Genomic DNA, 23,250 nt, shown 5'->3' on the forward strand with positions numbered 1-23,250 from the left:
GTTGAACACATGTGGGCACGTGTTTTTATTCTTTTTTTTTTTTTAGAGAGCAAGCGAGCTGGGGCGAGCAGGGGGAGAGAGAAGCGGACGGACGCGGGGCTCAGGACGCTGAGATCACAACCCGAGCTAAAACCCGGGGAGGGACGCTGACCCGACGGAGCCACCCGGGCCCCGAGGGCACGTTAAATGCTGCTGGGAAGGAGCAGTCGGAGAAAGCAGGCCGAGGACCCGGTTACCTGGAGGAGGCTAGGGGGGGTGGGCAGGAGCCCGAGCTCCAGGTCGGGGGCGGCACTTCCCCAGGTGGGAGGGGCTCCAGGCCCAAACGGGGGTGGGGGGGACAGGGCCGGGTGGGGGGTCACCGGAGAGCTGCCCCGGTCCGGTGCGCAGGGGCGTCCCGCAGCGGGTGAACCGCCTCTTCCCTGTCAGCTGCTCCTCTCCACCCCGGCCCGGGCTCGCCCTCCCTCCCCAGCTGCTCCTCGCTGGCCGCGGCCCTGAACTGGCTTCCTCCCCGCTTCCTGCCCCGCTCCAAGCCCCGCTTCCTCCCCGCTTCCAGCCCCGCTTCCAGCCCGGCTTCCAGCTCCTCCCCAGCCGCTCCCGCAGGCACCCGCCCCGCCCAGGCGCTGCTTCCGGTCCCCTGGCCCCGCCTCCGTCCACGCAGGCCCGCCCCACGAGATGCATGGCCATTGGCCAGCTCCTTTCTAGGCCTCGCCCCCTCAGCTTCCACGTCTGCTATTGGGGCAGACAGCTGCCCGTCAGCGCCGTCGCCTGGCAACGAGGGCGGGCTGCTCCGGGGGAAAAAAACCATGCGGGCAGCCTGACTGGCAGGTTCCGGTGCGTGCTCGGGCGGTGGGCTTCGGTGAGCTGGCCTGGGGGGCGCTGGCCCGGCGGCGCGGGGCTAGCGGCCGATCCCGGGGAGGGGTCGGGGGAGAGGGCGCTGGACACGGGAGAGAGCGGTGCCGGGAGTGGGCCGGGACCCTGCACCTCCGGCTGCCCACTCCTCCGGGCCCCAGCGTGGGAGAGGTGGGGGGGCCCTCGGGGAACAGCTGCGATGGAGGGAGGGTCTCCTCTTGTGTCAGTCGGGACCCAGAGTCACCCCGCATCTTCTGCCTTTCGTGGGGTCGAGATCAGAGGGTCCCAGGGCTGTGGCCCGCTTTGGGGAGGGGCAGCGAGAGAGGCGGCATAGACGCGGGGTAACGGGAGCATCGGCGGGAGGGGACGTGGGGCTTGTTCTGGACTGTGGGGGGCGTTGGGGGCGGTTTGTGTGGGCCACCCTTTACTAGCCTTGTCCCGGGAGAGCGGACCTGGTGGCTGGCCTGGCGCAGAGGGGAGGTAAGCAAAAGCCACTCCCAGGCAGAGGAGTCAGCCGGGCTCCTGGAGGAAGGGAAGCCAGCCGGGGGCAGGGCAGGGGCAGGGGCAGGACCGGTCTGGCACCTTCCGGCCAGCGGGGACTCTGCACCCAAGCTGACCTCCTGCAGAAGGACTGCTGCGCTGGGGTGTAAACAGGGCTTGAAGCCTCAATGTCCAGATGAGGTGGCTGGCCTCTCCGCAGAAACGGGGCACTGAGGGCCAGGTGACTGCTATCAGGACAGTGGCCCCTTGGAGACAGCAGTGGGATCTTGGCAGGCCAGAGGGGAGAGCACCCCAAGGACAGGAGCAACTTGGGGAGCCCAGCCGGAACGGCAGCTCCGTTCTGCAGGAAAACTCCTGGCTCTCCCCCAGCACTGAGGGGGTCCCTTGTTGCTGGGCCCATCTGTCTCCATCTCTGGACCCCAAAAAGCGGAATGAAATGCTGTGTGTTAACCCGATTGAATCTCTTCCACCTTACTCCGGGGTTGGCGATTTGCTCATCGTACTGAAAAGGCTTAGTAACGTGGCCATAGTCCTCAAACCAGACGCTGTCAGAACTTGACCTCCGGGCTGCCCATCTTTGCTTCCACCGTAACGGCAGCGTCCAGGGCCCCTCCGCGAGAGGCTGGCCCTTTAGTGCCCACCTTGGAGCTCTGCCCCACTGGCCTGAGTCTTGGAAAACCAGTTTGTCTCCTTCAGCCCTAGTAAGGTTTGGGGCTAGGTGGTTTGTTGTGGGGCCTGTTGTCTGCTGGGCAGGATACTTAGCCCCCTGCTTTCTACACCCCCCCCCGCCCCCCCCCGCCCAGCATCACAAGCCAGCTTTGTTGCCAGGTGGGTCCTGGGGGGTAGAACGACCCCCGGTGGAGAGCGTGATGTAAGGAGTCTTCAGTAGCATGGAGGTCCTCCTGAAAGAACTTGATAGACGTAAGCCCGAGCAAGGCTCCTGCTGGCCTGGGTTGCTGGATGCGCACCTTGCCAGGAGAACGGACTGTCTTACCTAAGGAGGTGCACCTGGGATGGTCCCAGGAGAAATCCGTTGTCAGGGACTGAAAGAAAGTTCAGGAAGTTGTATTTGGGGAGATGTAGGGGTGCATCGAAGGCCTTCATTTCTTCCCTAGAGTTGATTGGAGAGACTTAGGGCAGGATCCCCGTGACCGAGGCTGGGATGTGTCAAGGGGCGGTCGGGGGATGTGGGATGTGGGGGACACCTGCTTCCGTGGCTGTGCCTTCGTCCCGCCCCACAGACCCTGGACCTGTGGGGGGGGGCAGCGCCCATCGCAGAGGCTGCTGTCTTCCCACCCTCACTCCGGGTCTGCAGCTCCTGCCTGCGGCAGCTGCTCGCCCTTCCCCCTCCTGGGTTGCCAGTGTGTCCCGTTCCCAGGCATTTCGTGGTGTCTCTTCCTGGTGCTGCCCTGTACCCACCCCCTGCTGCTGGTCTGCACCTCCCTGTCCTGCTTCCTCAGCGGGAGGGCTGGTGGTGCTGGTCTGTTTTCAGACAACACAGGAGGAACCTGTTTAGTAGGTCAGAGCGGGAGGCTGGTGGGCTGGGAGGGGCAGATCAGGGGATCTTGCTCTGTAGCCTCTGGTTCCCCTCCCTGCGCCAGACCTCGCCTCGGTGGGCAGGGTTTGCACCCCAGCCCCTTTGTGCATGTGGTTCCGCTGCCCAGGTGAGCCCCCTATAGGAGCCTGAAGACCGGCCGCAGCATGTCCCTTGGGACATCTGTGACTCTTGATTCCTGAGTTCTCTCCTCCCTGACTCGGCTGTGCTTGACCATCTCTCTCCACTGAACATCATTCCTGCAGGCTGGCACCTGCCTGGCCCCTCTGTGTCTGCCCGCTCTCTGTGACGGGGCCTGGCCGCGGGGAAACTGAATCACTGATGCAGGGAGTAGATGCAGAAGGGTCTGTGTGCTGGGGGAGGCACGACCTCTGGCCCCGTAGTGGCATAGCCCCCGCGTGCACTGTTCCCTCCTCTGGGACATGGAGTGGCAGTTAAATGCTGGTGGCCTTTTAGCTCCAGGTGTCCCCCTTAAAGAGGCTGGCATCCCCCTAGTAGGGTGATTCCTGGGTTTTGAGCCGGGCAGGAGCTTTTTTTTTTTAAAGATTTATTTATTTATTTGACAGAGATTACAAGTAGGCAGAGAGGCAGGCAGAGAGAGAGAGAGAGAGAGAGAGAGGAGGAAGCAGGCTCCCTGCTGAGCAGAGAGCCCGATGCGGGACTCGATCCCAGGACCCTGAGATCATGACCCGAGCCGAAGGCAGCGGCTTAACCCACTGAGCCACCCAGGCACCCAAGGAGCTTTCTCCATATTGGGGGAATTGGGAGGCAAGGTAGTCAGATGGTGTCGCTGGTAAAGAGAGGCCGGAGGTGGCATTGGCTGGACCTCCTGCCCTTGACACTGGCTTTCCCTGGTGGCTTCTGGGTTAGCCAATGGAATTGCACATGTGGAGTCCCTCCATGTTTTGGGCCTGGTAGGGCCATGGGATGCGGGGATGAGGGCATCCAGGAGCCCATCCCTGGGTAGGCGATGGGTCGTGGTGGTCGAGCGAGTGGCAGTAAGCCAAGGGGCCCCTGAGTGCGGTGGGGGTTGGGAGTGAGTCCCGGTGGGGAAGCGCCTGGGCTCTCTCAGGCCCTGAGCTAGGCTGGCCTCCTGGAATTTGCACAGGATGCGCACCAGACAGTAGGAGAAAGGGCCGGTGGACCTGACAGGCTGGCCGGGGTCACCACGGCACCTGCATGCCCCAGGGGGCTCAGGTGCTAGGCAGGTGGTTGGGAGGACACAGTCTCTTGGGACTTTCAGATTGGAGCGGGCGAGTCAGGCGTGAACCTGGAGGGGTGAGTGAAGAGAGCAAGCAGAGGTGGTGAGGAAGAGCCTGTGTGCCTCTTCAGTTAAAGGCGACCATCCATTCTAGGAAAGTCAGGAACACCTGGCAGTCTTGGAACCCAAAGTCTGTGTAGGGTAGTGGTGTACAGAGGTGGACAGTGAGGGCCTTCTGAGGCAGATAGGAGACTAGAGTCTGATGCTCCGAGTGGACCACATGCCTCTGTTGGACTCCAGCTCTGATGTGAAGCTGTGCTGATGTCTCAATCCTTCCCATCCCAGGGGGTGGCAAGACCTTCACCCCTTCCAGCCGTTTAGGTACGTCCCGGGCCTTCTCAGGTCCCAAACCTTAAGGTTTTCCTGAAGTGAAAAAGTTGATGATTTTTGGCAGGAAGCTCCTATCGGAGAATGAGATAGACTCACCAGGGTGCATTTTTATACATTTACCATTTTCAGGACTTCCGAATAGCAAGATGAGGGGCGCAGGGACGGTCGTGTGACAAGATTTTTGGCAACTTGATAAATGAATTCAGATTTTGAGAGTGTCTTGAATTTCCCTGGTCCTGGTGGGGAAGTGTCCCTCTGACTACTTCTGCCTGAAGTGGTCGTGATGCATGCCGACCTGAACAAGGCAAAAGCAAGATCACACTGTACAGACCAAGATCAGATCACCCCGCAGGCTCCCTGGGTCCGGGAGGGAATGGCTGACCCCCAACCCCCTGCTGATAAACAGGAACTCGAGGGCTCTTCCCAGGGGTGGCTGAGCTTCCCCTCTCTTCCTCCTGCATCTGCGGGAAAGTGACGAACGGATCCAGTCCTGAGTCACAGCCGGTCCGGGCTGAGCTGCTCTCGTGTGCCCCAGCCCCACACCCAGCCGCCCGTGCTCTTCCCCAGGTGCCCGCGCTGCCTCGCCCAGCGGCTCCGGAGGCGGCCTGAGCACGTGTGCCCCTGCTGGCCTTCAGCGGGCGGGCATCTGTGTCCTCTTTCGTGTGACTCCTCCGGGGCATGACCTCGGGACGCTCCGTGCTGACAGCACGGGCTCGCGGTTCCTAGAGCGTCTCCCGTTCACGGCTGCGTCACTGATGCCAGGAGCTTCTCCCTTTGCTCTGCGCGCTCTGCTACTCTCCTCCCAGATCAGCGGCGCGTTCACAAACCCGGCGACGGTGGCTCTTCTCCCCTGTGAGTCCTGCACAGTCAGGTGTTTTCTTCGCAGTGGGTGGGGCCGCGCCCCTGGAGGGGACCAGGCACCAGCTGGCACAGTCCCCCTCCTTCTAGAGAAGAGGAGGGCCGTGGGCAGACTGGCTCCTGAGCCCAGGGCTCGAAGTTTTCCTTCTCGGCCCTCACACGGCTGGGAAACTGGAGTGGAAGCATTAGATCAGGTGGCCCGTGAGTGAGCCCCGAGCTGAGCCGCGTGAGCCCTGCTCTCCAGCCGCCTTCGCAAGTGCTCGGAGGTCCCTGTCCCAGTCCCTGCCTGCATCTTTCTCCGCAGGACAGATGGGTCCCCTGCCAGGACGGCTGGCATCAAAAAAATAGAGAAGTAATAGAAGCATCCGGGAGGAGATGGAGACGTGGGGACCCTCGCGCTTTGCTGCTGGGAATGGAAAATGGAACACCGTTTGGTGGTTCCTCATGAATTAAACATTGGGTCACCATCTGACCCAGCGACTCGGTTCCTAGGTAGGTACCCCTACAGCCTGAAAGCCGGGACTTCGCAGCAGCACTACCGACGTTACCCAGTAGGTAGAGCTGGCCCAGCTGTCCAACAGCAGATGAATGGGTACACCCAGCGTGGTCTGGCATCTACCAGTGCTCAAGCCTACGGGACCGAGTGTGGACCCTTGTGCGGTGTGGCTGAGCCCTGAACCCCGGATGCTGCCGGAGAGAGGCCAGACCTGCAAGACCACAGATGGTGTCATTGCGTGTATGCAGAATGTCGGGGACAGGGGCGCCCGCAGACACGGCACATTGGTGGCCCTAGGGGCTAGGGGAGGGGTTGGGGAGGAATGGCTCATGGGCACGAGGTGTCCTTTGGGGGGGGCAACAAAAATATCTGGAACCTGGAGGAGGTAGTGGTTGCCCCGCACTGTGCGCCGCGTGCCGGTGAATTGTTCATTTTGAAGTGGTTAGTCTCACATTAAACGAATCTCTCCAGGAGGAGGAGGAAGAAAAATGAGGGCTGTACCCTGTTTGCCCTCAGGGTACTGATCAACCAGATCCTGGGGGGCCTGGGCTGGTCTGCCTTGACCTGGTGGGAGGCTGTTCCCTCCTGGGCTGGGGAAGAAGGTGCTTTTTTCCCCCAGTTTCATTGACGCCGGCTTCCAGGTGAAGTCTAGGGTAGGAGGGACAAGCCGCAGCCCTTGGCCTTTTAAGAGATTTTTTCCTCTCTGGCTGTGCTTTTCTGTTGGACTCCCAGACCGGATGGCGCTCGGCCCCTTTCTGTAATGGGGTCTGTGACGATGAGCAAGACCCCCGGGCCTTCGGGTGCTCGTCTCTGTGACTCTCCTTTGAAGGTCAGGGACACCTTCTCAGCCCTCTGCTTCGACTGTCTAGCCCAGTGGTCACCACGACCTCTGTCGGAGGGCATGCTGATGCCCACTGCACACAGGAGGACGTGGAAGCGTGGAAGCTTCGAGAGCCTGCCCCGGCCCCTGCAGCTCCTGGGGCCAGAGGCAGGATCCCAGGGAGGAGCTTGTCCAGTCCCCTGCTTGCTTCACGGGCGGCGTTCTCAGGTGATTTTATTCAAGGACCTGTCATCACCCAGCTTTACCGACTTTCTTCAAGTTGGGTTTTGTTTTTTCAAGATTTTATTTGAGAGCGAGAGCATGAGCTGAGGGAGAGGCAGAAGCAGATGCCCTGCCGAGCAAGGAGCCTGATGCGGGACTCGATCCCATGACTTGATCCAAAACTGACGGAGACACCCAGGGGCCCCACAAGTTGGTTTTGAAAATAAGAGGAGCTCGAGGAACAAACAGACACTTCTACCTTTTAGGTACATGCGTGTAGGAACCATGTTTCCAAGTAAGTCTAGACTGGTTGCAGGCACGAGTGTGCTTGAGGAGACCGTGGCGGTCGGGGCTGGTTTTCCTGCCTGATTTACATCCACTCCATGACTTAGTTCTGATGAGTCTTATTTTATTTGTTTTTATTTTTTAAAAGTTTGTATTTATGTATTTGTCAGCGCACACAAGCAGGGGAGGGGCAGAGGGAGAAGGAGAAACAGGCTCCCCGCCGAGCAGAGAGACCGAGTCAGGACTGGATCCCAGGACCCTGGGATCACGACTGAGGCGAAGGCAGACGCTTAACCGACGGAGTCAGCCAGTGTCCCCAGCTCTGATGCATTTCGGCCGCTTTTTTGCACCTAAATCTACATTGACTAATTGACCGCGTATACCTACTAACATGTATTCTCTATGAGCTCCCTAACTTGACCTCTAACTTGCTGTCTTCTGCAGAGAATCGTGCCGGACACGAAGAGGGATGGGGAACAGCAGAAGCCAGGCGGGGCAGAATTTTTGCTCCCAGCTCCTTCCCGAGGAGCAGGCGGAGATCGACAGACTGTTTGACGCTCTGTCGTCGGAGACACACGGCTCAGGCACCTCGCCCAGGTCCTTCTCCCTGAAGGCGCTGAAGGCAAGAGCTGTGGGGGCCGCGAGGGTGGGTTGGGTCTCAGCAGGTGCCCCACGCTGTGGTCCCTGCCCGCCGCGGCTCTCCCCTGCGGTCTGGCCCGTGTTGGCAACAACGTCAAGTGCGTTCTCCGTAGAAGGCACGTGGTCTGCCTTTTCCACTTTGCAGACTGCGGGATCTGTGGTCGCTCTGCTCTGCCTCATGAGTGCGGTGTTTGGGGGGAAGCTTTTTTTTTTTTTTTTAAGATTTTATTTATTTGTTAGAAAGAAAGCGAACACGGCAGGGAAAGCGCAGAGGGAGAAGCGCCGCCTGCTGAGCAGGGCTGACGCCAGGCTCGGTCCCAGGACGCTGAGATCATAAGCAAAGGCAGACGGTTACCCGACTGAGCCACCCGGGCGCCCCTTGGGGGACACTTCTAACTTGTCAACCACGGGGCCAGCGCTGCATTCTGGCTCTTAGGGTTTTGTCCCCTGATTTCTCTCCGAGACCAGGTAACTGGCTGCTTTCTCAGGTCTCGTGGGTCTGGTAACCACACTTTCTCTCTCTCTCTCTTTTTTTTTTTTTGGTAACTACACTTTCAAGTGTGCTTTGCTTTCAGATGTGTTTGTGAATGTTTCATGTCCTAGATTTTTTTTTAAAAGATTTTATTTATTTATTTGACAGAGATCACAAGTAGGCAGAGAGGCAGGCAGAGAGAGAGAGGGGGAAGTAGGCTCCCTGCCGAGCAGAGAGCCTGATACAGGGCTTGATCCCAGGACCCTGAGACCATGACCTGAGCTGAAGGCAGAGGCTTAACCCACTGAGCCACCCAGGCGCCCTGTCTTAGGACTTTTATGGTACGTCTGACAAAATAATCTTCCACATTGAAGGTTTACCTGCCAAGGGGTGAAAACTGCCTGTTTCCCCATCTTTTCACCCTGTCCGTGGGGCTTTTTTTTTTAAGATTTTATTTATCTATTGGAGACAGCACAAACAGGGAGGAGGCTCAGAGGGAGAGAGAGAAGCAGACTTTCTCCTGAGCACGGAGCCCAGTGTGGGCCTCCATCCCAGGACCTGAGCCGAAGGCAGACGCTTGACCGACTGAGCCGCCCAAGTGTCCCCCCATGGGGCTTTGTTAACAGCATGTTTGAGTGCCCAGCCTGAGCGAGACAGCGGCCGAGAGAGCCGCCGGCCCACCTTCCTGGGCGCTGAGGAGGGCTGCGTCGGGGAGGGCAGTCCAGTCGCGTCCTCCTCCAGAAGGTGCAGGGTGGGAGCTGGTGGGGGCCTTGGAGGTCCCCCAACATGCTCCCGTTCCAGACAAGGAAACCGCCTGGGGAGGTTATCCGGGTCACAGTTCTGTGGGGGGGGTGTGTGCGCACTCGGGGGTGTACATGGACCTCCGCTAGACCCAGGCACCCCGGTCTGCTGGGTCACCCACGAAGCCGAAGCAGGCGGAACCCCAGGCCAGTTAACGGCGTGAGTGCAGGGCTGGGTAGCAGCGGTCCCGTGTGTGTATCGTAGCACACGGGGAAAAGGTGATCAGAAGACCCTGGTGACCGGGGAACGTTTCTTCTGGGGAAGCAGCAGAAGTTGCTTTTTCAAGAGAACCTGGAGAGCACGGGCAGAAGTAGGACTCCTCTTGAGATGTGAGCTCTGGAGCGTGCCTTACGAGCTTGGGGATTTCCGTGCTGTCCCGCACGGCCGACGCAGGGAGCCGTCGGAGAGAACCCGGTGTTGAGACCCCGCTCAGAGGAACTCGGGGCTCCTGGGATAGGCGTTGGCTCCGCCTGCCCGTAATCCCTGGAGCACACCGCACTGCTTGTGGGAGTGGGGCAGGAAGACGGTGTTTACAGAACATTACTGGCAAGATGTTACTTAAGATTTAGTTTTAAGGGGCGCCTGGGTGGCTCAGTGGGTTAAGCCGCTGCCTTCGGCTCAGGTCATGACCTCAGAGTCCTGGGATTGAGTCCCGCATCGGGCTCTCTGCTCAGCGGGGAGCCTGCTTCCCTCTCTCTCTCTCTGCCTGCCACTCCATCTACTTGTGATTTCTCTCTGTCAAATAAATAAATAAAATCTTAAAAAAAAAAAAAAAAAAAAAAAGATTTAGTTTTAAAATGGGGGCGCCTGGGTGGCTCAGTCAGTTGAGCGTCTGACTCTTGCTTTCTGCTCAGGTCATGATCTTGGGGTGATGAGAGCGAGCCCCACGTCAGGCTCCATGATCAGCAGAGAGTTTGCTTGAGATTCTCCCTCTGCCCCTCCCCCATGCTCGCTTCTCGCTTGCGCTCTCTTGGTAAAATAAGTTAAAAAAAGAATTAGAGGGGCTCCTAGGTGGCTCAGTGGTTAAGCCGCTGCTTTCGGCTCAGGTCATGATCTCAGGGTCCTGGGATCGAGTCCCGCATCGGGCTCTCTGCTCAGCAGGGAGCCTGCTTCCTCCTCTCTCTCTCTGCCTGCCTCTCTGCCTACTTGTGATTTCTGTCAAATAAATAAATAAAAATCTTTAAAAAAAAAAAAAAGAATTAGATTTAAAATTTAAATAAAACTTAAGTAAAACTATATATTAAACACAAAGACTTTGGGTAAGAGGAGCTGGCTCCCCTATCTAGAGGAGAACAGATCAGTTCGCACACAAGTACGTTCCGTGGGTTAATAAATTCAGACGTGCATGTGACCGCTGTAGTCTAGAATGAACGTGGAAGCAGAATGAAGGGAAGGTGGTGGTCAGGGGCAGGAAGGATGTGACCAGTCTTGGGGGGCCTGGAAAGTTCGGAGAACGGGATGGGAACAGACTCTGGAGGAGTCTGATGGCCAAGGTGAACCACAAGCCAGGACACATCAGGCATGTGCATTTTGGGGTGATGTGATTCTGTTGGGTGGGGGGAGAGGATACACATGGGCTTTAGGAAGGTTGAGTGCTGGTGGAAGCATCTGGAAGCGGCAGTGGTCACTCTTGGTGCCTAGTCCTTTTCCTGTGATCCTACCACACTTAGTTCGACCCCGTCCAGCCTTTTCTCCCACTTGTTGCCAACAGAACCATGTTGGGGAAGCTCTTCCCCCGGAGATGGTCACCAGACTCCATGATGGCATGCGGAGGGTCGACCTGACGGGGAAGGCCAAGGGGCCCAGCGACAACGTCTCCCAGGGGCAGTTCACGGTGTCCATGTCCCGCCTATTGAAGGGAAACTCCGAGGAGAAGAGTCTTGTAATCCTGAAGATGATTTCTGCCACAGAAGGTCCTGTGAAAGCAAGAGAAGTCCAGAAGGTAGGTCATGAGGCCATTAGCAGCCGTGCCAAGCAGCGTTGGGTGTTCCTCAGGTGGGGACTTGGGACGGTGGTGCAGCTGGTGGAGGCACATGGAGATGTCTCCCTCGGGGACTCTAGACCACATCACTGGTGAGGTCAGGACTTCCGGACAGAGGCCTTGGTGAAATAGAACTGGAACACCTACCCGGTGACATAATCTCTTCCCACGTTGTGGCCCATTGTAGTCGGCATTAAAGAGGTCAAGCGCCCTTCCCTGTGTTGCTAGGATGTAGGCTGTGGGTCACGGCGGAAACGTGACAAATGGTAAAACCGTGGTCTTGCAGTTCACAGAGGATCTGGTTGGCTCTGTGGTGCACGTGCTCAGCTACAGACAGGAGCTGAGAGGCTGGACCCAGAAGAGAGGCCCAGGCCCCCCCGCCAGGGTGCAGGCGTTGGCCGCCCAGCTCTTCTCCGAGATGGACGCTCAAGGCAAGTACCATGCACACCCACCCGCGGAGACCTTGACGCGGAGACTGGTGCCACACGGCCTCGGTCACTGTGGCCTTGTAGGGAAGTTTTGAAACACATAAATGTGAGTCGTCCAAGTTTGTTCCAGATTATCTTACCGGTTGGCCATGAACCATACTTTGTGATAAATATAAAAGGACTGAAGTCATACAAAGTGTGATTTTTCGACCACAGTGGATAAGAATTACCAATCAGTAATAAGAGGCATTTGGGAGGGGCGCCTGGGTGGCTCAGTAGATTAAAGCCTCTGCCTTCGGCTCAGGTCATGATCCCAGGGTCCTGGGATCGAGCCCCGCATCGGGTTCTCTGCTCAGCAGGGAGCCTGTTTCCCCCTCTCTCTCTGCCTCCCTCTCTGCCTACTTGTGATCTGTCAAATAAATAAATAAAATCTTTAAAAAAAAAAAAAAGAGGCATTTGGGAAAGTCACAAACATGCAGAAATTAATATAACGGTTCCTAGTATTTTTCATAATGGTTATTCTGCAGGATCAGAAGTGATGTCCCACTCTGATTTCTGATATTAGTCAGAAGGCTTAGACTTAGGCTTTTTCTTTCTTTCTTTCTTTTTTTTTTAAGCTTGCTTTCTTTTTTTTTTTTTTTTAACTATTTATTTATCAGAGAGAAAGAAAGCATAAGCAGGGGGAGCAGCAGGCAGAGGAAGAAGCAGGCTTCTTGCTGAGCAGGGAGCCTGATGTGGGACCTGATCCCAGGACCCTGGGATCATGACTCAAGCTGAAGACAGACACTCAACTGACTGAGCCACCTAGGCGTCCCAGTTTTTTATTTTCTTGATCAGTCTAGTTGAAGGTCTATCAGTTTTTGGTGGATATTTTCACAGAGCCAGCTTTTTTTTTTTTTTTAAAGATTTTATTTATTTATTTGACAGAGATCACAGGCAGAGAGGCAGGCAGAGACAGAGGGGGAAGCAGGCTCCCCGTTGAGCAGAGAGCCCGATGCAGGATTTGATCCCAGGACCTGAGACCATGACCTGAGCAGAAGGCAGAGGCTTAACCCATGAGCCACGCAGGCGCCCCTCCAACTTTTGATAGAGTTGGTTTTTGCTGTCTCACTATATTCTTGTCTTTCTCTTTGGTTGCTTCATGTTTAGTCTGGTCTCCTTTCTCTAGTTTTCTGAGGTTGAAGGTTAGGTTATTGGCTGGAGATCTCTCTTTTTCAATATAGGCATTTACAGCTATACATTTCCCTCTAAGTACTGCTTTAGCTGTGTCCTGTAAGTTTTGGTGTGTTGTGTGTATGTGTTCAACCCTCTCAGCATTTTCTAACTTGTGATTCCTCCTTTGGTCTGTTGGTGACTTAAATGTGTGTTATTTGACTTCTCTCTGTGTTTGTGAATTTCCCAAATCGGCTTCTTTTGTTGATTTATAATTTCTTTTCATTGTGGTTGAAGAACATGCCTTGTATGATTTTAGTCCTTTAAAATTTACTGAAGCGTGCTTCATGCACTCCTGTACGATCTGTTCCGGAGTTCCAGGTGCACTTGAGGAGAATGCGTATCTACTATCATTGAGTGAGAAACCGTATGCATTGGAATTTCCTTGGGATTTAAAAAAGCAATGAATCTCTGTGATGTGGTGAATCTCTGCAGAGTAGACTTATTTTTATAAAAACAGTATTTTATTATAAAGCTGGACTTCAAAAGGCGGTTTGAAAATGGTCCTGTTTCAAAATCAAGTGATGAATTTGGAACTTTGACAGGAGAATAACGTACTACATGTAAAATATCAGTGGCCGGCCTTCTGGAATCCCCACTGTATTCCCTCCCTTCTCAGAGGGTAAGTGATAGAAAACAAGATTGGGGGGTCAAGCGTAATTCCTAGTTAATGACACCCATCCTTCCCAGGTAAATTGGCAGTGGGGGTATCTCGTAAGTTACCAGCCCCCGCCCTGACTTGCCTGGAGAGGGTCACAGTTCTAGGGCCTTTCAAAACAGCTGTGTTGGGTGGAAGCCCATCGAAGAATGGCTTTTGGCCTGGCTCTCTTGGGTACACCTGCTGGGGGCTTCAGGACCAGGTGTAGGGGTGAGGCCTGGCTCTCTCCTGGGCCTCTCGTGTGACTCGCAGCGGGAAGAAAAGATGGGCTGAGATCAGTGCAGGCACCAAGGCAAGCCATGTGTGAAAGGTTAAATATTCTAGTAGCTTCGTGGAAAGAGTAAATAGGAACAAGGGGAGTTAGTTCTAGGACGTCCGAAGGATGCTTGAGCATCGGTGATCAATATAAAAAGTGACAGATCTTGAGTTGTTTTTCACACGGAATCTTCGGAACCGGGTGTGCGTTTTATACTTAGTGTGACTCTGTTCGGACCAGCCACGTGTCAGGTGCTCAGAAGCCACGCGTGGCTCCCACGTTGGGCTGCCCGGGTGTGGGGAGTGGATGTCCGGGGACGCGGTGGCCACACGGCTTGGGTCTGCCCCTCCCCTAGGTGGCGAGAAACTTCCGGGGCCTCAGCAGCTGGACCGTGAGTGGGACCGAGCCATGATCGAGGCCTGGGTGTTCAGGGCCCCCCTGGTGGCCACGTTTCTGAGCGTGGTCCTCCGCAGAGGCTTCCTCCTCCCGCGCTGCCCCCTCGACCTGGCCGCCCTCGTCCCCGAGCGTCACGTGGACCAGGAGAGGGTGTTCGAGAGCATCCTGGACGTCCCGTCGGTCATCTACCTCAACTCCCACCTGCGCCGCGAGCAGCAGCAACGTTGGCGGCTGCTCTTCTCGTCCGAGCTGCACGGACACAGCTTCGCCCAGCTGTGCGGCCGCATCACCCACCGGGGCCCCTGCATGCTGCTGCTGGAGGACCACGACGGCCAGGTGTTCGGCGGCTTCGCCTCCTGCTCCTGGGAGGTCAAGCCTCAGTTTCAAGGTGAGACGGGTCCCCCCCGGTGCCCGCGGCAGCTCGGTGCTCCTCGGTGCCTGGGCACGCCTGAGCCGCCCGAGGCCGTGAGTGTCCGGAGCCTTTTCTTCGGCTCCTCCACGGGCTTCTCTGGACACGATGGGGAGGGCAGGAGCAGGAGATGCTGCTTTACGTGGTCTAGGGATTGTGGCAGCAGAGCAAGGGACACAGGACAGGTATCCCCACCCTGAGTCTCAGGGGAGGACGTGACACCATTATTAAACCCCGTGGGTCCAGGCTCTGGGGGAGGCAGGGCTGGGGTCACTTCTGCTCGTCCTGTCCGGTGGATGGCTCTTGTCCCGGGCCCTCCCCTAGCCCTGGACAGCCCGTTCCCCACCGGTGCATCTCTTCCGCGGGGTCTGCCTTTCTCCTCTGCCCTGGTTTTCCGGTCTTGGGATTCTTGTTGGCAATTCGAGCTCCCCTTGCGTGGCTTTCAGTGCACTGGGGGAAAGTCTCTGGAGTAAATTCTTCCCCTTCCTTAAAAAAATGTGCCCTGATCAACACTTTCAAGGATCATTCACCTCCCTGGTCATGGGCTGTTCTCAGACTCCGAGGTGCACCTGCCTTCCCGGGTCTGATGTCCCTGCGTGTGCCTTGACTGGTGGCCTTGGCTGCCCGTGTCCCCAGTGGGTCTCCCCAGTGGCGTATGGGGGGACTTGCCCAGAGGCTCTGAGACCTGATGCAGTCCCGCCCTCACACCCAGGAGCCCGGTTAATACCCTCCCTGTCCAGGTCCCTAGATGTAAGAGACCCATGCCACTCGCTCCTCGGGGACAGGGACCAGGAGTCTGGATGGGAGGGTCCCGTGTCCACCCCCCACCTTCTCTTAGGTCGGTCCTGCCAGTGTTGCTCTTCTCCTGACCGGCCCCTGGTTTCCATCTTGCCTCCGGTCCATTTGCCACGGCCCAGCACGTCCAACGTGATGTCTTCTCTTGGGAGCCCTGAATGCTGCCTGCAGGGGCACGTGTTGTATCTGAGCCTCATGACGGCGCGTGTGCCCCGCTGCTCCGTCTCCCCAGACTTCCTGCAGGCTGGGCTCCGGCTCATTCTCAGACTGAGCACATCTGCTCTTGCTGTCCGCCTGATCTGTTTGCATGACCAGCTCCTTGTTGGGACTCAGCCCGAGGTCCCTTCCTCCAGGAAGCCTTCCCAGAGTGGGAGGGTCATGGGTGCCCTGTGTGTCCTCTGTCGTGCTGTGCACTCTGCACACCTTCCCTCACGAGGCAAGGCTCTGCAGGCCGGGAGGCTGTGTCCTGGTGCAGAGTTGACATGAGGGAGGTCGTCGTTGCGGGGCGGGGGCGGAGGGTTGGGAGTCGTGAGCTGAATCCCCGAGATCCTGTTGTTTCCAGGATTTAGTTTTCTCTGAGGTTGCGGACTATTCCAGATCTTTATCCACTGGTTGCTACTGGCTCTTCCCCACTGTGTCAGGGATCCGAAGACCACCCACGTGTCAGGTATTCCCTGGGAGGACCTGTGGGCCTCAGGGTATGGTCATCCTCGTGGCTGTGAATAATTAGAGCGAGAGGGCGTGGAATGAGGTGGGCAGAGGGACAGGCGCCGGCTTCCGGAGACCTCTCTGGGGGTTCCACGGGATTCCCCAACAGTATTGTCCACCAGCAAGGGCCGTGAGGGGCTCGGTACCCCGCGTTTTCCTGAGGGGCCAGTCACTAGAGTCCCCAAACCCCAGAGTCCCGGGAGGAAAGCAGGTGTCTATGCCAAGCACACTGTTTGCACAGGCGCCCCCTTTAACATTTCTGGGAGTGGGGGACCCTCCCCAAATCCACGCTCCCAGATGCCAGCCCAGGGACCTTTCCGGGGGCCATTGTCTCAGCCCTGCCTCGTCCACGCACTTCTGCACCTCGCCTTCCTCGTCACGGGGTCTGGGGGGGTGAGCGGGGCATCCTCCCTGAGCCCCGTTCAAGGCTTTGGGGAACAACGGGCCGCTGTCTGCGCGGTGGGAGGCTCTCGCCCGCGTCTCCAGCTCCTCTGGGATTAACTCCGGGTCGGCTCTGCTGGTCTTCGTGTTCTCCAGCAGCAGGAGCTCCCCGAGGACAGTGGGAAAACACAGTTGGCAGGTGTTCAGACTGGAGTCCGCCCGGTCTTGGGGCCCGCGGGCGGGCGTCCAGCAGGGGGCGGCCTCGCGCCACAGATGCGGTCCCCTTCAGCGCCTTCCCACCGTGTCTGTCCTGGGAGCCGTCCTGACCTTGAGGTGCCGCTGTCCTGACCTTGAGGTGATGGAGCCGCCGGGCCGTCCCTTCCTCGCTGGTCACCGTTTCTGCGGTTGGAAGGCCCGCGGCTTTGGGCTCGGCAGCAAGAGGCTGGCTTTCCCCGGGCCCCGGTTCCCGGTTCCCCAGAATTGTGCGACCCGGCGCTGCGTGGGATCGTTGACGTGAGCTTGTCCCCACTCTGGTGCCTTCCAGGGGACGACACGTGCTTCCTGTTCTCCATCTCGCCCCGCATGGCCGTGTACACGTCCACGGGTTACAACGACCACTACATGTACCTGAATCACGGGCAGCAGACCATCCCGAACGGACTGGTACGGACTCAGGGAGCCCGGGCTGTCCCACCTCCGCGATGTCCTTCCTTCGGGGCGCCAGTCCCGACACGCCCGGGCCGACGCTTTCCCCGCGAGCCAGGGGAGCCGCGGGCCTGCGCTTGCGGGTGTGGCCCACGGTCACTCCATTCTGCCCGGGCCTCCGTGCCGCGGCGAGTGACCGCTGGGACAGTTCTCGCCCGTGAGGTCGGGCCCTGCTGGGCGTGTCTGTGACTTGTGTGCAGAGGGTGGGTTCGGCCAGTTTCCCTGGGGTCACCTGGTTGGGCCGTGGCCTTTGTGTCTGGAGGTGAGCAGGGGAGGGGCACGCCCAGATCTGTGCTCCTGGAAGCCATCGGGAGCAGTCCCGGGGTGACTCATAAAACTGGGGCTCCCGTCGGGGTGAGCGTACCTCCCGTCGGTTCGTTCCGCAGCCCGGAGGCTCAGCCCTGGGAGGAAGAGGGTGAGGGTGCGGGCCGGGGGCGGAGCTGGGATGGGTGTCCCCACACTCTCTAGCCCAAAGCAGTTCCCGAGTGCCTGCTTGGTTTGGCTGGGAAATGGGCCTCCTGCCAGCACCACAGCCGATTCCTTTCCTGTGCTGCGCAACCCAAAGCACCTTCTGGGAAAGCCCAGCTCTGTGCTTGCAGAGTGGAGGCCAGAGAAGGGTGGTCTGGCCTGTCTGGGCGGAAAGGGCCCCCGTGCTCTGCTCTTTCCTGGGCTTACCATGAGGTTCCTGGGGGGCCCCCTGAGGACCCCAAACACCTCCCAGAAAGGACAGTTGGGTGTCCTCTGGAACAGCACCCAGTAGGTCCTCGGGAATCGCCAGAAGTCAGCCTGAGGGAGCAGCAGCCCGGGAAGTCTGGTGGTTTCCACTGAGGCAGCTGTGCTCCACCCCCCCCCCCAAACAGGGCATGGGAGGACAGCACAACTACTTCGGGCTGTGGGTCGATGTGGATTTTGGGAAAGGACACAGCAAGGCCAAGCCCAAGTGCACCACCTACAACAGCCCTCAGCTGTCGGCCCAGGAAAACTTCAGCTTTGAGAAGATGGAGGTGTGGGCCGTGGGGGATGCCTCAGGGTCGCAGCAGGTGAGCGGGGGCCACTGTTCAGCTCTCTCCAAGCTGCCCCTTTCACTGCTCCGTCTGGAGGTCGTTTATCCTAAACTCGGTCCCAACAGCTGCTGCTGGACACAGAGATGCTCGTGAACGTGCAGCAGGGCCGGGAGTCCCGTCGCAGTCCCTGGGGTTTCATGGAGTGAACCCTCCTGGAGGCGGGGCCCTGCCCAAGGCTAGAAGCTGGGGGGCGTGTGGCGTGTCTACAAGGTGAGGGAGGGCCGGGCTCCCTTCTCGTCCTGTGGTTCTGCAGTGAGCCATCCCCGGGCCCTCTGTGCCCCGTGAGCTCCCAGCGTTGGCGTCCCGGGGTCAGAGCGCCAGAGCCCCTCGGTGTTGTCAGGATGTTGACGGTGCTGCCGTGAGCTCAGTGTCCGCAGGACGTCCGGGCCCCGTGTCGGTTCTCGGGGACGTCCGGGCCCCCTGTCGGCTCTCGGGGACGTCCGGGCCCCGTGTCGGCTCTCAGGGACGTCCGGGCCCCCGTGCCGGCTCTTGGGGACGTCCGGGCCCCGTGTCCGCTCTTGGGGACGTCCGGGCCCCGTGTCTACTCTCGGGGATGTCCGGGCCCGTGCCGGCTCTCGGGGACGTCTGGGCCCCGTGCCGGCTCTCAGGGACGTCTGGGTCCCGTGCCGGCTCTCAGGGACGTCCGGGCCCCGTGTCGGTTCTCGGGGACGTCCGGGTCCCGTGTCCGCTCTCGGGACGTCCGGGTCCCGTGCCGGCTCTCAGGGACGTCCGGGCCCCCGTGCCGGCTCTCGGGGACGTCCGGGCCCCGTGTCCGCTCTTGGGGACGTCCGGGCCCCGTGTCGGCTCTCAGGGACGTCCGGGCCCCGTGTCCGCTCTCGGGATGTCCGGGTCCCCTGTCGGCTCTCGGGGACGTCCGGGCCCCGCCGGCTCTCGGGGAGACTCTCACATCCCTTCCTTTCCTCCCAAGGCCAAGAGCAACAAGAGCATCCTGGACGTGGACCCCGAGGCCCAGGCCTTGCTGGAGATTACCGGGCGGAGCCGCCACAGCGAAGGGCTCCGGGACAATCCGGAGGCTGAATGAGGAGGTTCCCCGAGCTCGGGCCTGCCTGGTGCCGGCGCCTGGACAGAGGGCCGCCTGCGGGGCCCGCCCCATGGCATGTGTTCAACACAGGGCCGCGCTGGCCATGTCCAGCTGGTCTGGGACGCGCTGAATCGGAACCCAGTAAAATTCCTTTGGTGCCGCATGTGGATTGGTGGGGACACTTCGCAGGAACCCTGGGTGTCGGTTGGCAGCTTAAGACTTACAGGCTGTTTCTTGTCCCTGAAATCCGGAGACACGGACGCTTGAGACCTCCACCCGGAGACCTCCGCCCGAGTTCGCGTCTGCTGGGCTCGCATGTTCCGGCCGTGCAGGGCAGGGCTCCGCCTGCCGGGGTCACCTGGCCCCCCGGCTCAAGCCACTGCAGTTGAAAACACGTCTTGATGTTCCCTTCCAGCTGGTAGAGGGCGGGCACGTTGGGCTGTGAGTCTCCGTGCCTTTTGGGAGCAGCTTCCTATGACCGGAAATTTGGGTATTTATCAAAAAGCACCAACAGCGAGAAAGCAGATGACCCCACAGGTGCTTGTACTAAGGCCCCCTCTCTCCCCCGCACCCTCGCAGCTGCTTTTAAATGAGTCTGTGCCACAGTCTACACGGGTTCCAGGCAGTTCCACTGCTAACTTAAATGGGATTTCGGAAGCTCTGAGAGGTCCTCTGGCGTGAATTAGTGGTGAGTAACTTGACCCTACTGGCCTGGGTTCCTGACCACTGCCTCCCGTGGCCCCCAAAGGCGTGATGGGTCCTCTGACAGCAGGGACTCACTTGAAACGGACTTGAGTGATCCCGGCGAGCCACCGAGACCCTGGGTGAGGGTCTGAGGCCGGGGCCGGGGAATCGAAGCCCGCTTCGAGAGGTCCCTCCTTCCTGGATGGAGCCGTGGGCTCGGCTCTGAGACCTACACCTGGTTCTTGGGTCTTTCGCTGTCAACTTGAACTTTCTGGAGATGGGATGGATATGGGGCCTTTCATTCTAGAACCTTCCTGCTGAGAAGCCACAGTAAACCAAGCTGTTCGCATCTGGCAGGTGTGGCCTTTTCTCCCACGGGGCTCCCCAAACTTTGCCCTTAGCAGTGCCCCCCGACTGAGCAGAAGGCCTTGCAAATGAGCTTCTAAAAGAAAAATGTGTGTCCAGACTATGCAGAGGGGCGGCCTGACCTGGACATAGTCGTGATCGATTTTCCTCCTGAAAGGCCAGTTTTTCATAAGCTGCTCAGGTACATTGTGGGGTCTCCCCAGCCGGTGGGGTAGAAACCGGGGAGGGGAGGCTCCTCGGATATCCTGACCATAAAACCAAAGAGTTCGGTCGGTCCTGCTCCTTCCATCGGTTCTGGAATTTCTTTTGATTAAAAAAGCAACTGAATACCTCACTAGTAACACGTCTGTTGGTGTTTGTACCTCGAGCCCCATCGTCTGGCTGTCAGGCTTGGATTTTGTTGGTGGACGCCCTGTGCCTTGGGTCTCTTGTCGTCAGAGGGCAGGTGACAAGCAGGGACCCGTTCACCAGAGGGGCACGCGCACACAGGGCAAGGCAGGGTCCCAGCCCAGGCGCTCGGCCCGCTGGGGGGGTGCGGCCCTGCCAGTGGGCTTGTCTCACTGGGAGGATCTCCGCACACAAACCTGTTGAGGGGTCGCCGCAGCTAGGACCACCGGACCTGGGAAACCCCAGGCCTGGGACACACGCGGAGCCGGTTTTACCAGCTTACAGGGTTCTTCCACGCAACAGAAATAAGGATTCGGGACAAGTTTCTCTGTAAGAGAAGATCAGTCAGGGCCCCAGAAGGTGCTGGAAGGAAGAGGTAAGAGGATGGGGGTCCGTGGTGTCAACATGGCTTCCGTGGCCGGGACCGTGGCTCTGTGGCCGGTCGTGGCTGTCGCACCTCTCCCGGAGTGTGTCTCGATGGGATTTTTGTCGGGACAAGTGAACTTTTAGGAGTTGAATTGTTGAATCAAAAGATGCTTCTTAACTTAGATGCTGACCGACGAGCAAAGCTCTCAAGTTCAGTTTATGTCCTGACGCCCCTCCGTGCCTGTAGGCCGTGGGTCCCGACAGCGTGTTAGGACGGTCTTCGTGGGCCTGGCGTTTTCTGAGTGACCGTGTGGCTTCGGCTGTCAAACGCTGCCTGGGGCCTGCCCTCCACTGGGTTCTCTGGGACGCAGGTTTTCTTCGGACCGATTTGCAAGAGTGCCTGTTCGAAGGAAGCATTTGTTCGCTGAGTATTTTTTCCAGTTTGTTTGGCTTTATTTTTGTATGTGCGAATGACGCATCTGTCCCGTTTACCAGCATTTCCTCTTAAGGCTTGAGATTTGCAGTTTGCTTAGAAAGCTTTTTTACCCCCACTCTGGGATTTAAAAAAAAAAAAACAAAATCCTGTTTTCTTCTGCTTCTCTGCTCTTCTCTCCTTCTAAATTTTTGATCCGTTCAAGACGTAATTTGAATGTTCCTCTGTCTTGCCCCCAATGGATTCTAGTATCTTTTATATTTAATGGTATGTTTCTTTCCCACTGACTTAAAGTACTGCTTTCTCGGGGCACCTGGGTGGCTCAGTGGGTTAAGCCTCTGCCTCTTGATTCGGACTCAGGTCATGATCTCAGGGTCATGAGATCAAGCCCCGTGTCAGGCTCCTCACTGGGCGTGGACTCTGCTTGGGATTCCCCCCCCCCCGCCCCTTTCCCACCCCCTCCCCAAAGTAGGAGAAGGGAGCCAGGGGAGGGCGAGGAGGACCACGTTCTCTTCCCCTGCGTTTCTCTACGAACTCTGGTCTCTGCTTCATGCGTTAAGAACGGGAGTTTGATGATAAGAAGAAGAGCTGTTCCCCGCGGACTTCTCTGTTTTGGAAATTTCCTTCCTGTGCCGGCCTGTTTGCTTTCTCTGACCTTGGATAACCGCTCCAAACAGTCAGGCTGCGTTTCGGGGATGGCGCTACCTGGGCATCAGTGTAGGCGGAGCTGACACCTGGCACAAGTGGCTTCCTCCTGCCCCAAGGACGGAACGTCTACGTTTGCCGTCTAGATTTCATTGTTGGTGCTGGCTTTGCCCGTGGACTTTTACCCCTGATGGTCGACTGAACATAGGAACGTTTTTAAATTTCTCTGCCTAGTTTTGTTCCCAGCTACTTTGCTGGACTTTTTGGTCTGGGGGTTTTCAACCTGGGGGTCTGCGTCAGAATGTTCTAGAAGGCGTGCTAAAGGGCAAGGCGGTAGGGATCCCTCCGACCCCAGCTGAGTTTCTGACTCGGTAGGGCTGGGGCGGGAGCGGAGGGTGGACATTTCTAATGACTCCCCAGGCTGGTGTTGGCTCCCGTGATCCCTTCTTTTTCCCTCCAGCCTTCCTGGCCCGCGCACAGTCGGTGAGCCGTGAGCCGTCAGTGAGCCCGCTCACTCTGATTGTGTGGCCTGCAAACAAGGGTAGTTTCCCTGCTCTTGGGATTTCTAGATCTTTTCTTTCTCTGGGTTGACCGAATCAGCAAATACCTTCAGAATTTCAGTAGCGACGATGCCCCTTCCCACTCCTGACTTTAATGCAAATGCGTCTGGTCTCTTATCGTGAAGCAGATGCTGGCTTTGCAGATAGATTTTTGTGTAAAGGAAGGATTCCTTTATTTGTATTTATGTTAAGAGTTTTATCCAGATGTTGAATTTTTATTATTATTTTTTTTAAGATTTTTCTTATTTATTTGACAGACAGAGATCACAAGGAGGCAGAGAGGCAGGTGGCAGTGGAGGCAGGGGTGGGAAGCAGGCTCGCTGCTGAGCAGAGAGCCCCTCGCGGGCCTTGATCCCAGGACCCTGAGGTCATGACCTGAGCCGAAGGCAGCGGCTTTAACTCACTGAGCCGCCCAGGCGCCCTTATCTAGATGTTGAATTTTATGAAAAGTTTTCATTTTCTTTTTTACCACCCACGATTGTCTGATTCAGAGTTTTTTAATCAAGGATACCAAGGAGTCGTGCGTCAGGCACTGAGCTGCGTCCGTATGTTAACTGACACGCTTCGAACGTGCGAATTCCGTGGGTCTGTGCTCCCTACTTTTGTAGCCGTGTGTACAAAGGGGTTGGTCTATAGTTTTGTTTGGTTCTGATTTTAAAATTAAATTTAAATTGTGCCAGCCTTA

At 57.8% G+C, this 23,250-nt stretch overlaps 1 protein-coding gene across 12 annotated transcripts; it reads left to right on the plus strand.

Moving 5' to 3' along the window:
* The first annotated feature begins 590 nt into the window (after positions 1 to 590).
* On the plus strand, positions 591 to 20,508 carry MEAK7 (MTOR associated protein, eak-7 homolog). Of its 12 annotated transcripts, XM_082712054.1 has the most exons (11): positions 3,706 to 4,487; positions 5,383 to 5,846; positions 6,971 to 7,187; positions 7,622 to 7,799; positions 10,801 to 11,031; positions 11,357 to 11,501; positions 13,980 to 14,408; positions 15,268 to 15,660; positions 16,858 to 16,976; positions 17,879 to 18,058; positions 19,011 to 20,508. In XM_082712054.1, exons 4-11 carry the CDS (start codon positions 7,647 to 7,649, stop codon positions 19,122 to 19,124), a joined length of 1,764 nt encoding a protein of 587 aa, XP_082568180.1. In that variant the 5' UTR covers positions 3,706 to 4,487; positions 5,383 to 5,846; positions 6,971 to 7,187; positions 7,622 to 7,646; the 3' UTR covers positions 19,125 to 20,508. The 12 variants fall into 12 exon arrangements, with proteins under 12 accessions (XP_082568172.1, XP_082568182.1, XP_082568176.1 ...); XM_082712052.1 differs by lacking the exon at positions 3,706 to 4,487 and having other exon boundaries at positions 4,659 to 5,846; XM_082712053.1 differs by lacking the exons at positions 3,706 to 4,487; positions 6,971 to 7,187 and having other exon boundaries at positions 4,659 to 5,555; positions 5,659 to 5,846.
* Positions 20,509 to 23,250: the final 2,742 nt, after the last annotated feature.

Source organism: Mustela nivalis (genome assembly GCF_964662115.1).
Source record: "Mustela nivalis genome assembly, chromosome: 18".
In the NCBI taxonomy this organism is placed as follows: Eukaryota; Metazoa; Chordata; class Mammalia; order Carnivora; family Mustelidae; genus Mustela; species Mustela nivalis.